Source organism: Cololabis saira, chromosome 6, assembly GCF_033807715.1.
Source record: "Cololabis saira isolate AMF1-May2022 chromosome 6, fColSai1.1, whole genome shotgun sequence".
NCBI lineage: Eukaryota > Metazoa > Chordata > Actinopteri > Beloniformes > Belonidae > Cololabis > Cololabis saira.
The window spans coordinates 31,232,881-31,254,799 of NC_084592.1; the positions used below are offsets into that span (position 1 = coordinate 31,232,881).

The 21,919-nt window shown below is 41.5% G+C and overlaps 1 protein-coding gene across 2 annotated transcripts; it reads right to left on the bottom strand.

Moving 5' to 3' along the window:
- Nucleotides 1–11,159: 11,159 nt before the first annotated feature.
- asb1 (ankyrin repeat and SOCS box containing 1) lies at nucleotides 11,160–21,705 on the bottom strand. 2 transcript variants are annotated; one of them, XM_061724541.1, is made up of 5 exons: nucleotides 21,569–21,705; nucleotides 17,180–17,318; nucleotides 15,269–15,571; nucleotides 13,063–13,445; nucleotides 11,160–12,816 (listed from the first exon to the last, which is right to left on the bottom strand). In XM_061724541.1, the coding sequence occupies exons 1-5, from the start codon at nucleotides 21,660–21,662 to the stop codon at nucleotides 12,686–12,688; spliced, it is 1,050 nt and encodes a 349-aa protein (XP_061580525.1). In that variant the 5' UTR covers nucleotides 21,663–21,705; the 3' UTR covers nucleotides 11,160–12,685. The 2 variants fall into 2 exon arrangements, with proteins under 2 accessions (XP_061580525.1, XP_061580524.1); XM_061724540.1 differs by having other exon boundaries at nucleotides 21,554–21,699.
- Nucleotides 21,706–21,919: the final 214 nt, after the last annotated feature.

Below are 21,919 nucleotides of genomic sequence, written 5' to 3' on the forward strand. Positions count from 1 at the left end.
GAATTTAATATCCAGTGGAGTTGCTGCAAGACACGTGTTATATGACTAAAAGGGGGGGCTCTAGTACTGATGCAGGTGGCAGAGGTTTGGAACACTTCCAGTTGTTGACTTGACAAGTAGACCAAACAGAACGCAGGAAATAGAGAAAATGATTACCAAATAAATGTGTTGTCAATGAGTAGAAATTCAGTTTTATCACTCTTAAATTTGAGGAAGGATTCTTAAAATTTGAGGATCCTGTGAACAATCAGAGAGGGCAGTGGGTGGGAAGATGGACTTGAGTTTGGTGGACAGATAGAGCTAGGTGTCCTCTGTGTAGCCATGGGAGCAATGGACGTAATACCTGAGAAATATGTGCACAAGTGGGAGCAGGTAAATGATAAATAAAAGTCATCCAAGGATAGAGCCTTGGGGAACACCAGAGGAGGGAGGGGGGTTTGTGGGATGTAAATGTAAATGAGTTTGACCAGACAGAAGAGCCATGAACCAGTCCAGGTATATATCTAAAATATCAATGTATAGGCTAGTCTGTTGGTCAAACTAGTATGGAAGATTGTGTTGAATGCAGCAGTCAAATCAAGGAGGACGTCCAGAATCGGCAGCCATAAGAGGGTTGTTATTGATGTTAACCAGAGCTGTTTAAGTGCTGTGTGGTGGGCAAAAACCAGACTGGAACTGATCATATAGACAGGGCTGCACATAATTATTTTGGTCTGGTGCTCAGAGGAGCCCCTGGATATGTGACTTGGGGCTCCAAAAACGCGGTGACCCGTCTCGCCGGATCGATAAAAGAGGGATGCAGGAATAAGTTATAGGCAAAATGATATTTATTCACGTATAGAGATGAATCAAAAAATTATGGTGCGTGTTAGTCTGTAGAGTCAGTATAAGTAAGTTACAGTTTTTATCGGCCAGATTGGGATGCTCATGGCATATTTTGCACCTAGGGTTGCCAACTTTCAGAAATAGAAATAGAGGACGCCCCGATTTCAGCAGCGCAGGAGCCAAAAAAAAGCCCCAAAACTTCTAAACTGCATAAAAATGTGTTTATTTTATATGAAAAAACGTGTTCTTTAATAGCATTGAACTTGCATGACTGTACAGACAGCCAACCATATAGCAGCTGAAATATCCTCCTATGCTATGTATGTCCACATCAGCCAATGTGTAGAATATTGCTTCAGGTGAAGAATATGGTGTAAAAGTTAACTTATTTCAATAATTCAACTAGAATATGGTGTAAAAGTTAACTTATTTCAATAATTCAACTAGAATATGGTGTAAAAGTTAACTTATTTCAATAATTCAACTAGAATATGGTGTAAAAGTTAGTTTATTTCAATAATTCAACTAGAATATGGTGTAAAAGTTAATCTATTTCAATAATTCAACTAGAATATGGTGTAAAAGTTAATCTATTTCAATAATTCAACTTAAAAGGTGAAACTAATATATTACCTAGTCTTATTACTGTACATGCAAAGCAAGATATGTTGAACCTTTATTTGTTATAATTTTGATGATGGAATTGTTTATTGATTTCATAAAATATTCTCTAATTTATTTTTTATTTGGGGTTTTCATAAACTGTGAGCCATAATCAGAGAGCAGCGTCTTGCTGGCGCAGGTAACTGCTGCATGCTGTGACGGACACTGGCTGATTTATGGTTCCGCGTTGCACCAACGCAGAGCTTACGGGGTAGGATACGCGGGAATGCGAACGTACGGTACGCGTCGCCGCGTAACATCATGCAGCCACTTCTCTGCGAACACATGTTTTCTGTTCGATTCGGGTAGTGGTTCAGTTTGGCGTCTCTTTGTAGTTGGTGGTGGTGGAACGCCAAAATAATTACTTAATGCCGCTTGCTTCTTGGACATTTTGACGAGACGTGTCGGGGTTTGTTCAGTAAAGCTGATCCTTACCTCTTCCACCGCCGCAACGAGCATGGAGGGGGAGTAAGGACGCGCTGTGATTGGCCAGTACCAACTTTGAGTGGCAGTTCTGGGGAAAAGCTCTCGCAATAGATTTTTTAATATTAGTATTCTGGTCTGGCCACAACCAATAAGATGAGCCCCAGCTGTTGGTACGCAAAAGCGCTTTGCAGCACAAGATTGACAGCGCACTGTGGATTTTGACGGCGCATGCGCTCTGGCGGCCCATTTATGTGCAGCCCTGCATATAGGTCATTGTTAGAGAGGTGGGCATAAACCTGAGATGCAACTGTATTTATAGGAATTTTGGACAGAAAAGGAAGACTAGAAATAGGACGAATGTTATTGAAATTATTTGTTTCTGCACCAGGTTTTTGAATTATTGTGGTAACTACAACAGTTTTGAGAGATGAAGGAACAATACCAGAGGTTAGAACGAACTAAGGCAGCTATTAGGGGGGTCTTTAAAAAGACGAGTTGGAAGATCTTACTGGCAGGTAGGTTTGGCTTTTTTCAATAAGGCCAGATATATAGGAAGCAAAGGGACATTTGTGGACAAGTCATTTACTCTACTTTCCTGGTGCTGCTGTTCTATAGAGATAAAGGTAATTTGTGGGTATTATATTATGAAGCCAATAATGGTATTAAACTGTTAATACACGGCCATGACCTTCAACTTATAAGGAAAAATGCAAGACCAACCAGAAGTCCTAACTTTAACAGATCATTGTCTCTCAGTGGACCTCCCTAAAGTCCAGATCCTGGGCAGCTTTCCTTTCATCAACGCAAGATACAAATGAGAGAATAATTCAGAGTGGATAGCCAGATCTCAGCATCTCTATTCCTCACTACATAAGTCATTCTAGATTGTAATATATAATTCCTCTTTTGTGTGTTTGCCTCTTAATTTCACAGTTGACAACATGCTTCACAGCCACATATACATTATATTCCAAAGATCAAATAAAGTTGTTTATGACATCTTCTTTCTCAGGGGATTCAGGCCCCTGTTTTCCATGCCCGCAGGTTTCAGCTCTGGTGTGGGATTCCCAAGGCCTCAGGAAAGTTCAGTTTACAACATTCCCACAGTGGTAGCCACTGAATGGCTCTCTTCCTCTTTTCCCCTCTTCTGTTCAAATGGGGTTTCTTGTTGTCCATGCTGCTGTCAAGCAGCGGTTTGGGAAGATGGCCAATGGTTGCTGGTTCATTTTGTGGGGGGGATGAAAAGAAGGGGAAGAAGAGGAGGAAGGGGACCCCACAAACCGCCCTTGCCCACAGTCCCTCCGAGCCTATAAGCCATGACAGCTCCACAACTTTGTTCTTAATCCAAAACACCCCCTCCTCCTTTAGCTATGAGATTCTCTCAGTGGCAGAAAATCCTTCCCAAGACTAGTGCAGCGATACGGAAGCAATTAAACAGGAATATTTTGGTGTAATGGACATTGTCATGCTGCCATTAAGTGATCCCCTGGCTCTGCAACTAAAATACCCACCATAATGTTGTTTCTGGGGAACAAAGACAGACTATGCACAAATATGCAATTTTGACCAGTAACAGTGTATTGTTAAATACTTTGTTATATGATTTTCAGACATCAACATTTTATTTTGTTTATAACATTTGTTGATTTATTATTATGATTTTATAAGTTTGAAGATGAACAAATAGACGGAAACATATGAAAATTATTTTTACAAATCTAACTTGCCTGAAGTTAATTCACATTTCATGGACCTCCAGCCGTACTTGTCTTTACCGTTTTACACGGACAGGAACAGAACGTTTTAGCTGTGGTTTGTACCAACTCAGGGCCAGCATGGGAACAAAATGTCTGCCCTGACTTTGATCTGAGCTTTGACACATGGGTGTCCCAGGGCCCTGTCTTATCAAAAACTCAACCAGATGAAGGGGGGGGCGCGCTTTTTGGCTTCTATCGTCGCCACGGTAACGCTTTTGACTGAGAAAAGTAATGCCCATCGTCGCAGGGTCGAGACACACATTTTGATGTATAACACACCTGGGTGCACGTTACGGTTCGGGCCGTATTAACGGCCGAAGAAATGGCATAAATTCCGCCAAAATTACACGATTAATACAAAATGACCGACTTCCTGTTCGGTTTCGGCCATGGCGCCAAGAGACTTTTCTTTAAGTTGCGACATGATACAGGTGTGTACCGATTTTGGTGCATATGTCAAACCGTATTGGGGCTTGAGGCACAAAGTTTTCTAGGGGGCGCTGTTGAGTCATTTTGCCACGCCCATTAATGCAAAGCATTAAATATCAAGTTTTTCGCCAGGCTTGGCTTGCGTGCAAAATTTGGTGACTTTTGGGGCACGTTTAGGGGGCAAAAAGGCCCTCATTTCGTCAGAAAAAAAAAAAGTTCCTACAGATACAATAGGGCCTTCGCACTGTCAGTGCTCGGGCCCTAATTAACATGAGCTTGTCTTTTTGCTTGGTGCCACCTTAGTCTAAAATCATCAGTTTGTAAATAATTCAGGTTTACAGGGTGCGGTGACATCACAGACGCAGATCAGAGCAAGATTACCATCTTCTCCATCCTCGTCTCCACACAGAGTCATATCATGCTGCATTTGCTGTTTCGGGAGCAGAAGTCTGTAAGACTAATTTATAAAGAGGCAAAGCCTTAGGAGTGGGAGGAGGAGCATAGTGTGTCGGTCTCCACCCCTTAAAACTAGCTGCTATGAACTTAGGTTCAAACGTGTCACAAAAGTAACATTCTTTTTTCCCTTTTTTCTTCTGTAGCACTTTCTGTATTATGTTGACATACGTATCACAGAAATATCATTACGACCTTGGTAAATTGTGTCAAGTTGTGAAAGAAAGAATACAACATGTTTCCTTTATGATTGTATTGGAATACATATGTTATCCTAATCTGCTCCTCACCTGGTGACAGCGGGGAAGGCCTCCAGTGACCTTCAACAGGATGAAGTGGGTGTAAAAAAGAAATTGGTGGTGTTAACTTACAACCTTTCCACCGCTTCAAGATTGTATTTATTTATTTTTTTATCACTGACTTTTCCCACTTTACTTGTTTCCTTTTGGGATTCGAAGTTGTTTCGTAGTCATAGCATATGCTGATTTATGACCTCTATCATTATGGATGGATGCACTTTTAGTGAGATTTGACCTCTTAGCACCCCTTAAAAGAGGGATACACAGAGGTAAAGTTCTCTCATGATGTTCTTAGGAATCCCTGAAGAGCAACAGCCGAAGTGAAGTATTTTGACAGGGTAGCATGAGAGGAACTAGTCAGTCCTAATGTTTTCACCACTGACCCACAGTCCACTCTCCTTTCACGTCACCACTCACACGGTGAGAGAATATGAATAATATGAGTTTAATTCAATATGCCATTTTGGGAGGTCCTTAGACATCCTTAGACAGCAGCTGTTTTCAGGCTTTATGCCGCACTTTCTGGGCTTCATTGCTCCTGGAGGGCAAACCGTACAGTCAGGCAGTAATACACATGCATTAACTAAACACCGGCTAAATGAGAGGGACCTAATTAAGTATGAGACCCAAGTTACAGACTGTGACAGTAATTACAGAAGCAATCACTTCACATCCTTCCTGGCAGGACCACATTTCACGACTACCGGCTCCTGTGGAATGCAGGCAAATCAAGACTCATTAGACCCTCTGAGGTTTTTAATTAACCCACTTTTATTAGTAAAGATTCTTTCAGTATTTTTAACCATGCCCTTCTTAATTATGTCGGTAAAACTGAAGGAATTCTATGTTTGTGTTGTGCCGGAACACTGATTGAGCGGTTTATAGATCATAACGGGCTTTAGCCGAGGAAAAATGCTTCCGGACTTGCAGCCCACATGTGCAGGGTTACAGTATGAGACAAAAATGAAAAAATGATCAATGTGTCCAGGCTCACTCATCCACACCCAGGCTTTCCTGTTCAACTGATCAGGCATGAGCCGGAACGGAAAAGGCTGCTTTTTCTTGGAAACGCCAAATGACAAACTCAGTTTCACGTCATCTCTGTGTATCCCGGTTAACTGCTCCAAAGTTTCGATTCCACTCCTCTTGCTGTGTGGCAACAAAAGAGGCCCGAACTGGATGAGGCGTGTGTGCTGCACTGGCTTAGAGGCACATCCCATGCGTGTGTCTGAGGCGGCGGTAAACACACAGGGATGTGGTCATTGAAGGAAACTAAGAGTTCCGGACTGCCTGAGGAATGAGATCATCCAAATTAGAGCACGTGGCAATTACCAAATGCTAACAGGCTACCCGTCAGTGTGAGTTCAGGGGAGCAGGTCACCTGATAAAGAGGAGGATGCAAAAGCCATCTTGGTGGTACCACTTTACAAGTAACACATGAATATTACTTTCTCGTGTTACAAAAGAAGTTCACAGATGCTAACCAAACCGCTGCGCTCACAGGCTAACACAAGTTTATATGGAAACACAAAATCCATGAAAACAACAGTTAATCCATATCTAAAAGCTGTGGTCGGCTCATGAAGGGAGCCACGCGGCATTTTACGTGGCCTCGCATGCTGGTCCCCATGTGAAGCGGAACACTGCGGTGATATTAGGAGAGGCTGTTGAGACTTTGATTGCACTTTGTGGTGCAAATAAACTTAGGAATGAACAACACCATTCAGCTTTTCCAGGCTCCTGGTGATTTTGTGGAGGAAATGAAGCACTTGCCAGTCTCTTTTCGTTGGTGCTACACGACCAGAGAAGTGGATTCGTGTTCCGACACAATTAAGATGTTCTGAAAGTAAAGTCTGTGTATAAAGCTTCCACGAGGGAGAATTTCCTGACATCTAGCCTTCAAAGGGCAGCACATAGTGAGATCCTGCAAGGATATTATGCACTGTCACACTTTTTAAATCAAAAGCTCTTTATGTGAAATCTCTTTAAAAACTCAAATCAATTTATCAAGGAGGAACATAGGAGAGTGCCCACTTCTCTTAAATAAACTGTGACATAAGTTTGACTTTAAAGAGAAGACTCTCGCTTTGGAAACGCTTCACAGGAAGATCGCGGCTTACCAAACTGTCCGGACTCATCTTCACCCACTCTGCGTCTGTGTGCGCCTTCTGTTAATGAAAGACTTGCTTTAATGAGATCTGAAGGGATGAGGCTCTTGAGGACACATGCTGAGGTCTGCAGCTGAATCCTCCGCTGCAAACACAGTGAGGAGAGCATAACGGACGACAGATGGAGGGAGACGGAAGGAAAGATAAGAGCTAGTAGAAGAAAGAAAGAGTGAAAGGCACAAAGAGACAGATAAGAGAAAGGGAGAAATTTGAAGACATGGTGTTGGTCATGGTTGAAAGGAAAACAGTGCCATCTAGAGGCCTCCTGTAAGAACTGTGCATTATTCAAATGTTTACTTTTGAAGGGTTACTTTAAATTGTTTAAATTCTTTCAGACTTCAATTGATTAATATTTTAGTAATTTAATGTCTATTGATAAGTGTATCAAATAAAAGTTATATAAACAGTTTCGCTTTGAAAAAGAGAATAATTCCTTTAAGAATATTTGCAGGAAAATCTTCATTTCCTTCTGTGGCTTTTTCAAGGATCATCCCAGCCCATCTTTTCTGGTCTTGGCCAGAACTTTCCAGGACTGAGAGCTCTGATTTTCCCTTGCCGTTGTGCTCCCTGCTGCTTCCACTCAGAGTTCCCAGGCTGAGCTTTCTCCAGTGGGCCAGTTCTGTTTTCAACAAGAGGCAGTTTTCTCAAGCAGCACGACATTCTGACACATTTATTAGCTTCACAACAATATCAGATGTCCCTGCCGAGACCGCTCTCACGCTTGTATTAAGTTGTACTACTTTCTCAGAAGGATAGTGCAGCTTATGTGTTAAAGAAACAGGGAGATGCTTGCTGGCTTTGTGTTGTATTTAGTTAAACATGCAAAATACCTTTATGCTTCCCGTTAATACAAAACCAAGTGTCCAGACTGATGCTTTTTCACATGATTCTCGGTAAAGGGTCATGCCTAAAAAAGCCAGTCATATTTTTATTTTTTTACAGCCCTTTGCTCCAACTGACTTTACTTCTTTTAAATCCCGGCCAGTGTATGTGAGGACCACACACACACACACGTCACACCAGGAGAGCCAGGCTCCAATTCATCCCGGTCCATATTAGCAATGTTTTTATTGTCCAATGGCTAATTATACAAGTAGGGCTGTTCGATTAATCGATTTTAAATCGTAATCGCGATTATGTAATTAGAACGATGTTAAAATGTGAAACTCGTAAAATCGATTTTTCACTTTTTTTTTTTTTTTTTTTTTTTTTAACCTTGTCTGCACACATATTAATGATTGATACCATATTAATGATTGATGGAAATACCTCTCAATACCTGCGACAAGTGCCCCATCGGAGAGGCTCTTTAGTGTAGGAGGGGGCGTTGTAACATGCCACCGGGCATCCCTCAAGCCAGATGCGGTAGACCGGCTCGTGTTCCTTGCAAAAAACTTGCAAATGTGAACAGCAAATGTAATGACTGACATTACACACCTCTACCTCCTTCATGGGTTGCATTATTATTTAGCATGCAAAGACCCAGTTTAGTTTAATTAGAAAATGTCTTGTTTTATTTAATTGGAAATATAACTTACTGTATGTTTGCAAGTGCTGATTTGCTGATTTTTTTTTCAGAGATAAAACTTTATATTTTATTATATTTTTTAAAACTTTTTTTCAACTTATTTTACAGAGTTTTGCACTTTATTCATTCATTTTTGGTTTAATAAGAGCAAAGTTTGCACTTAAAGCCCAATGGGGCAAATGTTCAATAAAAAAACTGCATATTTGAAATCATTTCTTTGCCTTTTGTCAATTCACAAAATAATCGTAATCGTAATCGAAAATCGGATTTTGAGAGAAAAAAATCGAGATTTTATTTTTGGGCAAAATCGAACAGCCCTATATACAAGTTCAAAGTGTACAATATTACATAAGTGACTAATTGTCAACTTTTACATAGGACGAGATAGATGGGCAAATCTGACGAGCTCAACAACAACGAATGAAAACTCCACATAACACCGAAGCTGCTTTCTTGTCAGTTCTCCAGCGATGGTGTTTCTTGACAAGTTAACGTTGTTAGGTCAGGACAGAAGATATATGTACAACACACACTGATTTATAAACGGACCTTCCCAAGACACTTTGAAGCATGTCATTTCTCCAACCACAGTTGAGCTGCTTCCACTGACGTGTTAAGTTCTGCTGCAGGCTCTGCAAACATCTCCTGCTGAGGTTGCAGGCTGCTTTTTGAATTCTGGGACCTTTTGTTGGTTTTTTCAGTGGCTACTGTGGGCACACTTAGCTCCTTGCTGGGTGTCAAAGTACCAACTTTGGGCACTTTCACTGTCCCATATAAGAAAAACATCGACTTGTCTCTGTCAAGCAAAAGCATGTTTCTGACTCCCATCCCTGTTTAAATTATATTTTTCTTTGGTTTCCTTTTGAACCTTTTGTTTATAAACCCAGCACCTGACTACCATACGGATGTGGGTAATTGGAGAAACTGAAACCAGGTACACGTTGTGTATTTATGGTCCAGTAGAACTGTATTTGAGTTGACAGGCAGAATTAGCCATTCATCCACAAGACGTTCCCAGAGGCTAGTAGTAACAGGCCGTTACTACTAGCCTTAATCACTGTTGGTGACATCATTAAATAGATTATATTTGTAATTCGGTCAGCAGTACGAAGGAGTTCTGACCCGTAAACCACATGGAAATTATTTTTTAGCTTCATCTGATCAATAATGTTAAACGTTGGCTCACAATGACAGAAATTATTACTTGTACTCAATTTTTATTTGACACTTCTGAGTCTAAAAATGTTACAAATTCAAGTCTGATTAAAATAAATGTAACAGCGAACAACTTGTACCTGCCATTAATTCAGCAAAGAGCCTCAACTGGGTTGCACAATGAATTTGTCATAAACAGTGTGAACATATATTCACAATATATCGACAAAGGCACCCCAACATTTTCAGTTTCCCACGTGTAGACTATTTCTATTTTGTTAAGAAAGACTCAGGTTTTTTTTATTAATTCCTTTGTAATGTCTCTTGGGTGGTTGGTACCAGCATGCTTCTGTCTCTGGGCTTTAAACGAAATATCTAGATTGATAACTTTTGTATTTGCTCAGCCTTTTTTTATTTTTTCGGACCTGTTTTATTTAGACACTACCTAAATAAAAAAAGAACGGCTGACCTGACAGGATTCAGTCATCTCAGCATGAGCAGCTCCAGCAGTGGAAAACTTTTGTCACTTCAAAATTTCACTAAAAAAACAGTACCAGGCGGGATCCACAGCCTGTGGACTGTGTTGCTCTGATATCAGAGGGGTGACGTGGTCTCACTGGATTAAAGACAACTGTCCCGACATTTTCATTCAGAGAAGATCTTCAACACGTCTGTGATGGCAGGATGAAGATAAACATCCTCATCGTCACTTAAAGGAGCTGTATGTAAGAGCAATAATAAAACGAATCATAAAATGACCCCGATATGTCAACAGACATTTAAAAATCATGTTAATTTCAAATACTTATGTCACTGACAACAGCACTCAAGCCAGGACATTCCAGTTTAAAAAGAGGAGTTGCAGCCCTCAACTGATGTTTATGTTGTCATTTTTTGTTTTGGCCTGAAGCTCCACCCTCCACCTATCTCCCAATCACCAAGTCAGTATTGTTTCTGAAGCTCCACCCTCCACCTATCTCCCAATCACCAAGTCAGTATTGTTTCTGAAGCTCCACCCTCCACCTATCTCCCAATCACCAAGTCAGTATTGTTTCTGAAGCTCCACCCTCCACCTATCTCCCAATCACCAAGTCAGTATTGTTTCTGAAGCTCCACCCTCCACCTATCTCCCAATCACCAAGTCAGTATTGTTTCGGCATCCGGGTTGCCAGCTCGGCTCTAATTATGGCAGCCATGGCAGCCTACGTTCCTGCTGCATTCTGCAGCCTACCTGGCAACCTCTGGTCGGGGGGAGGAGGGGGAGGGTACACGCCGCTCAACAATATTTTGAAAGTGACTGCAGTACCAGTTTTGGCCATTTCTTACAGACGGCTCCTTTAAAGAGACGCCAAACAGAGCAAGACGCATGTCAAGTGATCTTACTTTTGAGTAATCGCTTTGGTGCCCCGCCCCCACTGTGCAGCTTTAATTAAGAATCAAAACAGCATAGAGGGAACAATCTGTGATCACGTTTAATGTATGCAATTAAAGTATATAAAGGCAAGAAACACATTTAAATGCTAGTTTTTGAGAAAAAAAAAAAAGCTGTGCAGACATGCACGGCAGACACATGGTACAACAGACTAACAGAAAGCAGCATTCTTGCTAACAAACCTTTCTGCTTATCATAAAAATATCTCATCTTTAATTTCACAGATTGTCAGTGTTGCAGAAAAGTAGTTTCACTCATCTTTCTTATACAATCCAAGTTTTCTAGTTCATTCATTCATGTTTTCTGCTAAAACATTAATTGAGCTCAATATGTAAACTTCTGGTCTACTACCACAAACTTGCAATCTACAACCTTGAATTGCTCTTTTATTGGTAAATATTTGCTTTTGCTATTGGTCTTTTCTTTTTTACCTAAAGGCTTCAGTGTGTAGGCTGTAGTGACAACTAGTGGCACAAGCTGTAAACTGCAATGAAATTCTCGCTCACCTTGCTCCAAATGACATCAGCAGCTGCTACAGGACTGCAGAGGAGCTAGTTTTTTCTAGTTTTAGTTACTAAAGCAACATAAAACAGCAACATAGACAAAACCTCCAGCACGTTTTTTGCTCCAACACACTAGTATTACCATAGCAACGTTGCCTCCATCTGTCCAGTGGGCTGATGTTTACATTTTTCATGGATCACTCTCTAGTTCCACCATTGTTGTCCAAATATGTTCAGAGACTGAAATGCGGAGGATCAACTCCAGGCTTAAAACAGTTCAAAACCCACGTGAATATGACATCACAGATTTGAAATAGGCCATCAATAAAGTCATATTTCATTTCTTATATCCATTTTTTGAGGGGGCCACAGCATCTTTGGATATAAAACTCCTTGATCTATGAAAATCAAACGTAGTGGGATGCAACAGATGGCTTGTTAAACAGAATCATCTGCAAAGTCCACAGCAGAAACCATTTGAAAAAGAGCAGACACTTACTCATGATACTTAACAGGTGGCTGGTGAAGCATCTGTCATCAAAGTATTGAAGTATAACTCGATTGCAGTACAAATTTAAGAATACTAGGTTGCACATCTGCCAGCACAGACAGCTTAAAAACAAGACTTGCATAAATCATAAAAGAGCAAAGTAAGGAGCTTGATCGGGACATTCCTTTGCTGTACATGACACATTCACTTAACGGTATGTTGAAGCGACATGTGAATCATAAAGGGCTACCTGATGTAGGACCAGAACACATCCTGCTGCTCTGGGCAAACATTTACTGTACGATACAGATACAGCTTCACAAGTTGTGACATGCCAAAGGCTTCTCTGATGAGTTGTGAAGCATTTCAAGTCATTTTTACAGAATCATGGAGGAAAGAGAATAACTGCTAACGTCCAAATATCTGGAAAACAAACATGTTTATTATTAAAAAATAATAACTACATAGCAACTTGTCTTTAGGACATACTGAGGTTTTTTTCTTTTCTTTCTTTTCAAAGATACGATTGGATGAGAATTTACAAGACAAGAAGGTGGTCAGTTTTGGTGAAGCAAGAAGTTCTTGATAGGTTCTGGTAGCGGTAGTGAGGATATTCGGTTCAGACGGCGTTTACCCATCGCCCTCCGGATCCTGATGCGACACAAGTGTGTCAGCCGACGAGGGTTTCCTGTGAAGAAATAAAAAAAGGCAACTTAAGAGGCTGGAAATACAAATACAAATTGTCTCCAGGTGCTTTTCAGATAAAATCTTGCTTCTAATGCACATTTATTTGACAATTTCACCATCAACTAATAAAAACCTTCATGTTTGTCCAACAGGGGTTTCCCATGAGCAACATCCAAACTAACTCTGACTCAGCTACTGCTCTTCACTGATGCACTCGGGATTTTCCTCATGTGTTATTTTGACTCACTCTTGGCCTCCAGGAAGACTCTGAGCGCCTCTGGATCCACCCTCCTCCGGTTTGGGGCCTCCAGCTCAGACTGGTCGGAGGGCATGAGGGCCGGGTTGGCCCCGTGGTCCAGCAGCAGGTTGATGAAGGCCACCTCGCACCCGTGCCGCAGCACTGCGTCCAGCAAGCAGGATGCCAGGCCTCGGGTCAGAGCCTCCTGGCAGACGGGGCCCGTATAGTTGAAGTCGGGCTGCGCGCCGGCTCGGAGCAGCAGCCGGAAACACTCCAGGTGGTGGTAGGCGGCGCTGATGTAGAGAGGACACACCACCAGGGTGTTGAGGGTGCGAGCGCTCAGCAGGAGCCGAGGACCCAGTTGGTGATCCATGTCAACGTCAGCATTGAATCTAGGAACAAGCCAACCGTGGACACAGTTGACATTTCCCAAAACCTTCATGTACTGTCAGGAAATTACACTTGTGTATTGTATAAAAATGAATTATGGACTAATCATCCTTGACTAGGAGCTGTTTACAACAATCTGATGGCCTAAAGCTTAGGATGCAGAACTATTTATTTGATATAATTAGGGCCCAAGCACTGACAGTGCGAAGGCCCTATTGTATCTGTAGGAATTGTTCTAGTTTTTTTTCTCGTTCTCGTTATTTTTATTTTTCCGACGAAATGAGGGCCTTTTTGCCCCCCTAGAGTCACCAAATTTTGCACGCAAGCCAGGCCTGGTGAAAAATGTGATATTTAATGGTTTGCATTAATGGGCGTGGCCTAATGGCTCAACAGCGCCTCCTAGAAAACTTTGTGCCTCAAGTCCCACAATACGGTTTGACGTACATGCACGAAAATCGGTACACACCTGTATCATGTCGCAACTTAAAGAAAAGTCTCTTGGCGCCATGGCCAAAACCGAACAGGAAGTCGGCCATTTTGAATGAATCGTGTAATTTTGGCGCAATTTATGCCATTTCTTCGGCCGTTTCTTTGCCCGAACTGTAACGTGCACCCAAGTGTGTTATACATCAAATGTGCGTCTAGATCCTGCGACGATGGGCATTACTTTTCTCAGTCAAAAGCGTTACCATGGCGACGATAGACGCCAAAAAGCGCGCCCCTCCTTCATCTGATTGGTCCATATTTGATAGTTCCTACTTTCTGCCATAACTTTTGAATGGTTTGATATAAAGATTCGTGGGTGATGTTGTTAGGATTTCATGAAATTGTTAAAAGCTCAAAGAATTTATAACACTGGTGGGCTTTCTCTTTATATTCAAAGTAACCGTATTGATTAAGACACGGAGCCACCCCCCTGGTGGTACGGGTAGACTAGATATACAATACACATACCATTGTTGAAGAGGAGACGGTGGGGAAAAGCAGATGCTTAGCATTGGGGGGTCTTATCTGTGTTCTGGGTGGGCACCCCAGGTGAGAGAATTAACAACGGAGATGGAAGTGACACGTTCCGGGGGTCTTTCCCGTGGCCGGCTCCACCAATGAAATTCAGGTGCAAAGGACACCCCAAGTTTCTATAAAATCAACTGGACTGATGACCACCGTGTGCATTTCTCTCTTACCTCTGTGGTTTCCAGACAAATGTACCTCCGGCCGGAAAACCTTGTACTTGACATATTAAAAGCTTGTATTAACCTTTGATTCTATTCCACTAGTTTTCTTTTGGTTCGCCAGACAAACGAACACAAATCTTTCAGTGTCATCGGACTTAGTTTTGAGTCCTTGAACATAGTTGGGGCAAATTAGCCCCCCCCCCCCTCTTCTGATTGGTCGATATTTGATAGTTCCTATTTTCTGCCATAACGTTTGAATGGTTTGACATGAAGACTCGTGGGTGGTGTCATCGGACTTAGTTTTGAGTCCTTGCCCTTTATTGGTGAAAATTGCAAGCGCGAGGGCCCGTTCATCGCTGCTTGCAGCTTTAATTAAAGTTTGCACTTTGTTCTTGTTACCTATTTCTGTTGGGAGTATGACTGTTGCCCCACTCTGCTGCTGGCATCAACCTTTGACCACTCATGATTTAAAAAGGTTTAGTTTTGTCAACTCTGGCAAATGTCTTTGAAAGCTTTGAAGTAACCAACTCTCAAAATAACCCTTCAAGGCAGGAAAGTGAAGTCTATGAAAACAGACATATTCAGGGTAGAAATAAAAACAAAGATTATTTTCAGTGTACCATGTACTTGTGCACAGTGCCAAGCCTCACCGGATGAGCTCCTGCACGACGTCCGTCCTCCCCACGCGAGCGGCGTGGTACAGCGGGGTGCTGCGGTGGTGGCGGCTCCCGTTGGGATCCGCTCCAGCTTCCAGGAGGATCCGGACGCAGTCGAGGTGACCATTAACCACCGCGACGTAGAGGGCCGTTTGACCTTTGACATCCACTAGGTCCACCTTGGCTCCCTGAGAAATCAGATAGGCCACGCATGCAGCGTGTCCGGCTGTGGCTGCGATCCGGAGAGGCGTGCAGGGCAGGCAGCCGCAGCACCACACCGACTTCTCGTTGATACGCCTGGAGCCAAAGGTATGCTATTTCAGATTAGCAGAGCTTAATACATTTCCTATTATTCTTCGGTTATCAATGAAGACAGAAATGCTTTCAACATTTATATATAAGCAGGGGGACAGTTTTTACTTATTGAGCATGATCAGACTATTAATAACAGGTTGGATGGATATGGACTGTGACCAATAGTAGATGACTACATTTAACTGCTATGAGACTGTCATTAAAGGTCCGCTGACCACTATGATAGGGTCAAAGCAGCAGTCGGGACCACATGTGGGGAGGGTGTTTTCTGCTGCAGCCACTGAATAACACTGAAAGGTTTTTAGTTTTATTTTATTTCCCCCAAACCTCTTGTAGTTATACAGAACTTTTCCACCTCTGGATTTACCCCCTGATACTGTGAAGTGAAAAGTTGGAGGATCCGACATCCAAAAAAGAACATGGTAGCACAGATTAGGTTTTTTTTGTTTCTGTTTTTTTAATTGCACCTGAACAAACACATGACTTCTGGAACAACGCGCTTCGGACAGACGAGACCAAAGGGGAGATGCTAGGCCATGTTTTACATTTAAAATGTATACCAGAGTACTCTAGAGGAATGTGTGAGGCCATCTATCCAAAAGCAAAAAATTCCTTCCCAGATCGGGTCAGGATAATGATTCTAAACTCACCAGCAACTTTGGACATCCACATGAAAGACAGCGTTACTAGGAGCACAAGCGAAGCCTGTTGAGCCACCTTACACTAAAGCTGTCTGAGTTCTTGTATCACAGATTTACAGAAAGCATGTTAATGTAACGCATGTGTGCATGCGTTTGCCAGCAGCACAGCTGCTTAGAGGAAAGTGCTGCAGAGGGAGGTCACTACAGCCCCCAAGATCCCCGGCAGCCTTCGCCTCTCCTTGGAAGAGCTTTACAGTTTCTGCCGTCTCAAGGGAGCTCACAAAAGATCCATACCTAAAGATCCATGTCACGCTGGTCACTCCCCGTCTGAGCTGCTGCACTCCGACAGAGGCTTTCAGGACAAAACCTGCAAATGTTCTACATGCAGTACTGAAAGTGAGCAAGTGAATGTATTACTTTGATTAAACTGTTGATGCTGCAAAGGGTTTCTTCATAACCATGAAGGGGATTCTGCATTCATCCACTTTAGTCATCTCCCGTGGTCTTTGAAACCTTTTGAAGTTGTTGCACTCACCAGTGCTTTTTTTTTTTGCTTCAGAACGTACCAAACCGTTGATCTGGGTACAGCTGCGGTTTTTGTGCTCATTCATTTATTCATACACACTCACCAGACACTTTATTAGAGGCACTTAAGTGCACTTGTGGCACATTATCCTGTTACATATGTGTGTGTGGTTTGGTTTTTTACATAGGGTCCTTAGAAAAACCAGAGGATATGGTTTCTCTTTCACAACTATGCCAATTATAATCTTCTGTGACATAAGAAAAGAAAAAAAATCAACAAAACTTTATTTGTAAATCCGCTGTCTGGCTGTAGACGCAACCTAAAATCCCCTTTTATATCCAAAATGCTGCTAGTTTGGTTTTTTCCAAGCACATTTTAGCCAAATTAAATAAAGATGCAGTGTTTATGACAACGCGAACGTACCGCCTGAAGCCATCCTCCTGCAGCAGGTTGCTGAGGGTGTCCAGATCACCCACGTACGCTGCGTTATGGAGTCGCATGTCATCCTGCTCCAGAGGTTTGTCACAGAACTGCTCCTGGAGCCACTCTTTCAGGTTACGACCTGACAGGGACACACAGGTGGAGAACGCTGAGCAGTCAAATATCCTGTTGTGGAGTTTTGTCAACATGAAAAAAAATAATCTTAAAATATACCGATATTGTGTAGTTGGTATCATCAACATCAACATGTGACCGGATCGTCACCGGTTCAATAAAAGTACATTTTGACGCAAACGCTTGATGACATGTCACTGTGTACTAGGAGCAGGGAAACATCTAAAACAAGGAAGGCATCGGCCCTCGGGATGACAATTGGGAAGTACTGTACCATTTGGCCGTGCCAGCTCCCGATACAAAATCTCAGGAGGCTACTAGTGGTGAAACTGGCACACATAAAACACTGGCATATACATACATATTTATGTTTTATTCCAACACTGTGTATCTGCATGCATGTATGTATCTATATTTTATACAGTTGATACCAAATGAAATCCACAATGTTCCTGATGATATAGCATACAGGTTTGAAAATTGTGAATTAATTAGTTATAAATTATTAATTAAATGAAATAAATAGTTAAAATGCAACTATAATATTACTAAACTACCAATAAAACTATCAACATCCCATAAACAAATGTGTTACTTTTAAAATTTCTTATAGTGCTTCCTTGTGGTATAACACAACCATTACAGTTAGTAAGAAATGCTGCAGCTGCAGGACAAGACTAGAGCAGCTCGTCTTAAACATAGCTTTGTTGTAGATATGCTGCTAAAGGCCTACATGATCCACCGAGCGATACCCATCACCCTTCCTCCTCTTTTCTTTCCTCAGATCAACCCTCAGTTATTAATTATCTCATAACCATCATTGTTCTCCATTGTTCTTGTAGTTTGTTGTGCTGGTCTGTCCCCTCCTTTTCTCTTGTGTACATGTTTGCAGGCCAGAGCTTCAGGAGCTGCATGTTGCCCTGCAGTCCCCCCCCTCTTATCATCCCACTGCTTCTGACCACCTCAGTCTCTCCTTTCTCTGTTCTTCATTCTCTCTGTCTGTTTTCTCTTCTCCTGCTCTGCCCAGCTGGTCTTCAGCAGGAGGGTCCCCCCCTTATGAACCATGGTCCTGGTCCAGGTTTCTTCCCTCCTAAACGGGAGATTTTCTTGGCACTGTTTGTTTTAAGGTTTTTCTCCCACTAGGGGAGTTTTTACCTGCCATTGTTTATGTAATAATTGATCGGGGGTCATGTTCTGGGTCTCTGGAAAGCGCCTAGAGACAACTTTTGTTCTAATAGACGCTATATAAATAAAATTGAATTTAATTGAATGGAGTAAATAACTCCTTATTCAATTTTTCTCATCATACCAGGTGCTGGAAAACACACGATTGTAGGATTTCCCATCCTTTACAGAAATGTATCTGATGTTTAAATTTGGTCTCAGGGGTCCCAATTGTCTCACTCCTAACATTTCTTTATTATCATATGAACTGAAAGGAAGTTCAGTTGCTGCCAGGGGCAACCATATTCACTCTGAAAGTGACTTACGTCAACATCATCGCAACGGTACATAACATGAGAGTTTTCCAAGTGGTGGTGTAGCGCCCACTGCCCTTATAAATAAATTGGCACTGCTATAAAGTAGGCTATATATCCATTTATTTCTTTATATAGTTTCAGGTACTAGGTCTGGACACCAGGAGATGCAATCCAGAATGGTTTCTAAATATCCATGGATCTCAAAACAAAGAAACAAAATAGCAAATTGGCCAAGAATTAGTTTATTTGTTTCTACTTGTAACTGTCTGGCACCATATACATTTTACCTGGCATATTCTTATTTTTTAAGAACACATAGCAAGAAAAAGCATGACTGCAAGTGCGGGGCTGCTATTTGCCTTTATGAAGTGGAAGCTTAAATATGAGCAATTTCTTTATTATTATTTTTTTTCCTTGGGGAGTTGCAAGTGAGGATAGAGGAGATGGAGAAAATGTTGCCCACTGTTAGTCTGGCATTAAAGTGCCAGCAGATATCCTAATGATATATATATATATATATATATATATATATATATATATATATATATATATATATATATATATATATATATATATATATATATATATATATATGTGTGTGTGTATGTGTATGTGCGTGTATTGTATGTCTTTCTTGCCTTTCCAAAGCGTGGAGAGGAGAGAAGGGCTTGGCTGAGCCACCAGGGACTCCAGAGTTTATGAACGCCCCTGGCTGCAGTGTTTACATAAAAACTAAATACCCCAAATATTGTGTTTAGATTTCAGAACAAATGGGTGAGCGCTTAGTTGGATCAGCAACGGCAGATGTAATGGTAAAGACTGTAGCAACAGCCGGCACGTGATGGCTGAGCCCCGAGGGAGCCCCACATGAATCACCCCCGTCCTGTTGGACGGGTCCGTGTTTATGGTTTGTCTGGAGCTGCATCTGCGGTCCCGGAGCAGTGCAGCTGCACAGCCGAGGACAGCATGTACCTGCAGCATGTTTACCTGCAGCATGTTGACCTGCAGCATGTTTACCTGCAGCATGTTTACCTGCAGCATGTTGACCTGCAGCATGTTTACCTGCAGCATGGTTACCTGCAGCATGTTTACCTGCAGCATGTTTACCTGCAGCATGTTTACCTGCAGCCAGTGGTGGACAGTAACGGAGTAAATTTACTTGAGTACTGTACTTAAGTACATATCCAGAGGATTTGTACTTTACTTGAGTATTAGATTTCTTTGGTACTTATTACTCTTACTTGAATACATTTCCAAGACAAATATTTTTACTTTTACTCGACTAAATTTCTAGGAAGGATGAAAAGTACTCGTTACTTTCAGGTCTGCTCTTTTTTCTTCTTCCCTAAAATCCTATTTTTAGACAGACATTGGGAGACAGTTTGTTATGCTCTATATTGCTATATTGTACTGGTACATGTCCTTCCTGTAAAGTTAAGTGACTTCAACATTGAGTTATTGAAAGCAGAGATGTAGTTTTTGGTAAAGCAGTGGTCTTTGAGGGGGATCCAGACTTAGTTGGATGGTGCAGGTTCATTTGGTTTCAGTTCATGATTGTTAATAAACTCTGCATCATCTGCTGTCCTCTTATGATCCCATTCATTTGATTTTGGTGTTTCTGCAGGTTTTATATAACATTGTGGTTCTAAAAGCAGCACATCAGTGCAGCTGGTTTCAAAGAGTTATTTCTCAGAAACAATAGTTAAAAGATCCTTAAATTAATTTAGAAAAAATATAGTAATTTACTGATGTGGAAAATAAGAAATTTACTCTTACTCTTACTCTTACTTTTACTTAAAGTAAATTTAAAAGCATTTACTTTTGGATACTTAAGTACCTTTAAAAGCAAGTACTTTTCTACTCTTACTCAAGTAATATTTTGACTGAGCTACTTTTACTTGTAACGGAGTAAATTTTGACCAGTAGTATTTGTACTCTTACTCAAGTACTGGGGTCGAGTAGTCTGTCCACCTCTGCCTGCAGCATGTTTACCTGCAGCATGTTTACCTGCAGCATGTTGACCTGCAGCTAGGGTTGCCACCCGTCCCGTAAAATACGGAATTGTCCTTTATTTGAGAAAAAAATGTTGCGTCCCGTATTGAACTAATACGGGACACGATTTGTACCGTATTTTCATTAACTTTTACACCATATTCTAGTAGAATTATTGAAATAAATGAACCTTTACACCATATTCTAGTTGAATTATTGAAATAAATTAACTTTTACACCATATTCTAGTTGGATTATTGAAATAAATTAACTTTTACACCATATTCTAGTTGAATTATTGAAATAAGTTAACTTTTACACCATATTCTAGTTGAATTATTGAAATAAATTAACTTTTACACCATATTCTAGTTGAATTATTGAAATAAATTAACTTTTACACCATATTCTAGTTGAATTATTGAAATAAATTAACTTTTACACCATATTCTAGTTGAATTATTGAAATAAATTAACTTTTACACCATATTCTTCACCTGTATGTATATTATACATCTGGGCTGATGTGGACATACATAGCATAGGAGTCTATTTCAGTTGCTATATGGTTGTCTGTCTGTACAGTCATGCTAGTTCAATGCTATTAAAGCACTTTAAACTTTAAATCAAAGCATTTAGTTTTTTCATATAAAATAAACACATGTTTATTCAGTTTAGAAGTTTTGGGGCTTTTTTTTTTGGCTCCTGTGCTGCTGAAATCAGGGCGTCCCTTATTTCTATTTCTGAAAGGTGGCACTGGCAACCCTACCTGCAGCATGTTTACCTGCAGCAGTGCTGGGCAGAGCAGACACGGTGATGAGTGGGGGGACTCCCACGCTGGCCGGCTCGTCCTCAGCAGCCTCGGGGCCGTCAGCCATGCTCCTGGAAGGTCAGCCCGCCCGAAACACAGGACAGATCCCGGTCCCGGAGGAGGACGAGGCAGCACAGAAACACACGTGACTGTTGGTGGAGACGTTTGCTCAGATCACCGCTACTTCCTGCAGCGATCAGCGGCGTTTAAAGGGGAAACGCTGCACAGCGTTCCGTATTGAACCAACACGGAACGCAGTTTATTCCCATGCACGTCTGTCACACTCACACACATGATCAAAAAAAGAACTAACAATAATGAACA